The sequence below is a fragment of the Rhagoletis zephyria genome, unplaced genomic scaffold, assembly GCF_001687245.7.
Source record: "Rhagoletis zephyria isolate East Lansing unplaced genomic scaffold, Rhagoletis_zephyria_1.1 Rzeph_scaffold_39915, whole genome shotgun sequence".
NCBI lineage: Eukaryota > Metazoa > Arthropoda > Insecta > Diptera > Tephritidae > Rhagoletis > Rhagoletis zephyria.
The window spans coordinates 1-2861 of NW_016196970.1; the positions used below are offsets into that span (position 1 = coordinate 1).

General features: G+C 41.2%; 1 protein-coding gene across 2 annotated transcripts; it reads right to left on the bottom strand.

Moving 5' to 3' along the window:
- Positions 1-6: 6 nt before the first annotated feature.
- On the bottom strand, positions 7-1934 carry CenB1A (Centaurin beta 1A). 2 transcript variants are annotated; one of them, XM_017606038.1, is made up of 4 exons: positions 1413-1934; positions 1146-1298; positions 498-1078; positions 7-405 (listed from the first exon to the last, which is right to left on the bottom strand). In XM_017606038.1, exons 1-4 carry the CDS (start codon positions 1496-1498, stop codon positions 35-37), a joined length of 1191 nt encoding a protein of 396 aa, XP_017461527.1. In that variant the 5' UTR covers positions 1499-1934; the 3' UTR covers positions 7-34. The 2 variants fall into 2 exon arrangements, with proteins under 2 accessions (XP_017461527.1, XP_017461526.1); XM_017606037.1 differs by having other exon boundaries at positions 7-449; positions 542-1078; positions 1413-1933.
- Between the last annotated feature and the right edge of the window lie 927 nt (positions 1935-2861).

Here is a 2861-nt window from a genome sequence, read left to right on the forward strand (position 1 = left end):
TTTGTACTTTAATGAAAAATATTGCATTGAAATACTATTTCGAAACTAAACTCACCGACAGCACCGCCTGATGCAAGTAAGTGCGATTGTGATCGTTCGGATTCTTCCAGTGTTTGTTGGCGCCAAGCGCAAATGCCATGCACATGACCGGCAAATTATGCACCGCAGCTGCTTTGTACAACATGAGATTCGCATCAAGTTTGGAGAAGGGCACCTCATCCAATATTTCCGGTTCGATTTCACCATCGGTAGATTCCTGATCCGAACCCAATATGGCTGGCGTTTCGTCTGATTCTAACGCCAAATCATCACCGATTAGCATTAAGTCTTCGCGTGAAATACTCAACGAGAGCGAGGGAAGATTTATCGATTCGTCATCATCATCCGATTTCGAACTAGAGCGATGTCGATCGCGATGACGACGACGGCGATATTTTTTCACTGCCCATTTGCGNTTATCGATTCGTCATCATCATCCGATTTCGAACTAGAGCGATGTCGATCGCGATGACGACGACGGCGATATTTTTTCACTGCCCATTTGCGTGCACCCAACGAAAGTGTTGTCGTCTTGCTCAGACTACGCGATTCGTCAGCATCACCAACACCTAGCACACTAACACCATTGCCGAAAATACCACCACCACCACCTCCGCCGCCGCCGCCGCTATCAATGGATAGCACCTCAGCAGTTTCGCTCGAGAGCAGCTCTTGCGGTTTCGGCATGGCACAAACGAAACGCTTCTCCACGTATTTCGCCTTAATCCACGCCTCGCGCACACTGATATCGCAATTCTCCGTGGCCGCCTTCAGTTCGCAACTGTCACCAATGCGTGCCTCATAAATGCGATTGACCACATTGTTGCCCAATTCCATCATCACTTTCACATTCTCCGTTTCCCAAGCGTCGAGGGTGAGCGAACGCACTTTACTGTAGTGCACACCCAGGCTGCGATGCACACCGGAGCATTCAATGCATAATGTAATGCCCAGATTGATGGAAGCCCAGCGCGGATCTGAGCCGCGACAATCACAACATTGCGAATTGCCGGGAATTTTAAGAAATTGCTCCCAATGGCTAGAGAATAAAAAGTTAGCACTTAAGACGGTATTTCCGATGGTTTTCAGGTTAGATGAATACGTACATTTTCCGCTTGGCATTGAATGCATTCGTCGCCAGTGACGACTGTGGTCTGGAATGTTGACTGTCGTGCTGTATGGCAGCACCAATGCTCTTTTGTAGTGCCGAAATCCATAGCGATAGCATATCAGCAGAGTCTGCTTGCAAAATATGCGATCTGGAAGTATAGTAAATGATTTACTTAAATGTTATCTTCAATAATTTTATATGAGCTTAAATGTATACACTAATTTATTTGTTTGCTAATTTTTAGAACCGTTTTGCTACTCACTTTGTTGGCGAAATTACTTCGAAACAGAATCGTCGATCGCCATCGTTGACTGGACGCACTGTGCAAATGCGTAAATCCTCCTCCATAACGGAGAATGAATCCTCATTACTGCGTTTTCTGCAATTCGAATCCAAATCACTTCAGCGATTTTTACAAACACAACATAAATTGGCAAATATGTGTAGGTAGAGTAGGTAGTAGTAGTAGTAGTAGGTGGGTATGTACGAGAGTGGTAGAGGTATGGCATGGCACACGACATAACCACAACAACAACACAAACATAAAATAAACGTAAAAATTAGGACGCATACACGAGTAGAGATGAAAAAGCGAGTTGAATACTAGAAACTAATATTAAAAATAATTTCTAATTTATACTAAACTTAGTGTGTACACTAAAAAATATAAAATCAAAAATATACAAAGAAATGATATGAATTGGGGGAGAGTTTTGATAGATCTCAATGATACCAAAGAAGCAGAACAATAACTGTTTTAATTATAAGTGCAATCCCGTATTCCTCGGACTCGGACTAGTAAAACTGTCAAAAAATAAAAATTCGCTCAGAGCGAGAGAGTAACATTGAAAAGTACGGGATCGCTTTCTAGTAAAAAATTGTAACTTCTGTCAACTTGAACATAACCTCCAAATTTTGGTTGTAAATTTTTGCTTATTTTGTATGTAAACACACCTAGTTCACTCATGCAAATAACCAAAAATCAACTTCATTAGAACCCACTTAAACAAGCAATTAAATACTTTTCAACATGAATTAGCAGAGTGCACTTTTCATTTGTTTACAATTTGGTTGCCAAACACACTACAGCCAGAANCCAGAATTTACTAGCAAAAAATTCTCGGACTAAAACTGTTAACTTCTGACAGAGAAAGAACCGTATTTACTCTATTTTTTGTCCTCTCAATAGTCAGAGAACCGAGTACGGGAACGATTTCCAGTAAAATCTGACTGATTGTGACTAGTCCGGATCGTACGGGATCGCAACTTATAATGTTTGTAACGTCAAACGAAATCAATAATCATGCCAGCACTTTTATAGGGACCAGAAACGTGGTTAAAGTTGAGGATGGTGGACAAACCTATTTAGATGGGGCTTGGTAGAGCCGCTACAATAATAAGAACTTTCGACAGAACTATTCTATGCATGTCCTATGGGCCCGTACGAGCGAGCGATGAGCACCGAAGTACATGAAAAAATCCTTGGATTCAAAATCTATGGGTGGACACCCACAGCAGATGCACCCATGAATACAATGGAAGAAAAAGTACAATTAACAACTAACCATGTCTCTTAGTTCGTTAGTACATACGAAATTTCAAGCAAAAACTGAAATAAGTACCACAAAGAAACTTGGCAAGCGATATAGTATGTAGTTCATGACCAGAGAACGGATTTTTAGGACCTAAAAACCTATAAAAAAGGCAAAAT

Coding starts and splice junctions, on each gene's coding strand:
- CenB1A (XM_017606038.1), bottom strand. CDS start 1,498: ATGGAGGAGGATTTACGCATTTGCACAGTGCGTCCAGTCAACGATGGC. Junction 1,299..1,412: donor GAAGTAATTTCGCCAACAAA/GTGAGTAGCAAA, acceptor CTATACTTCCAG/ATCGCATATTTTGCAAGCAG. Junction 1,079..1,145: donor TTCAATGCCAAGCGGAAAAT/GTACGTATTCAT, acceptor TTTATTCTCTAG/CCATTGGGAGCAATTTCTTA.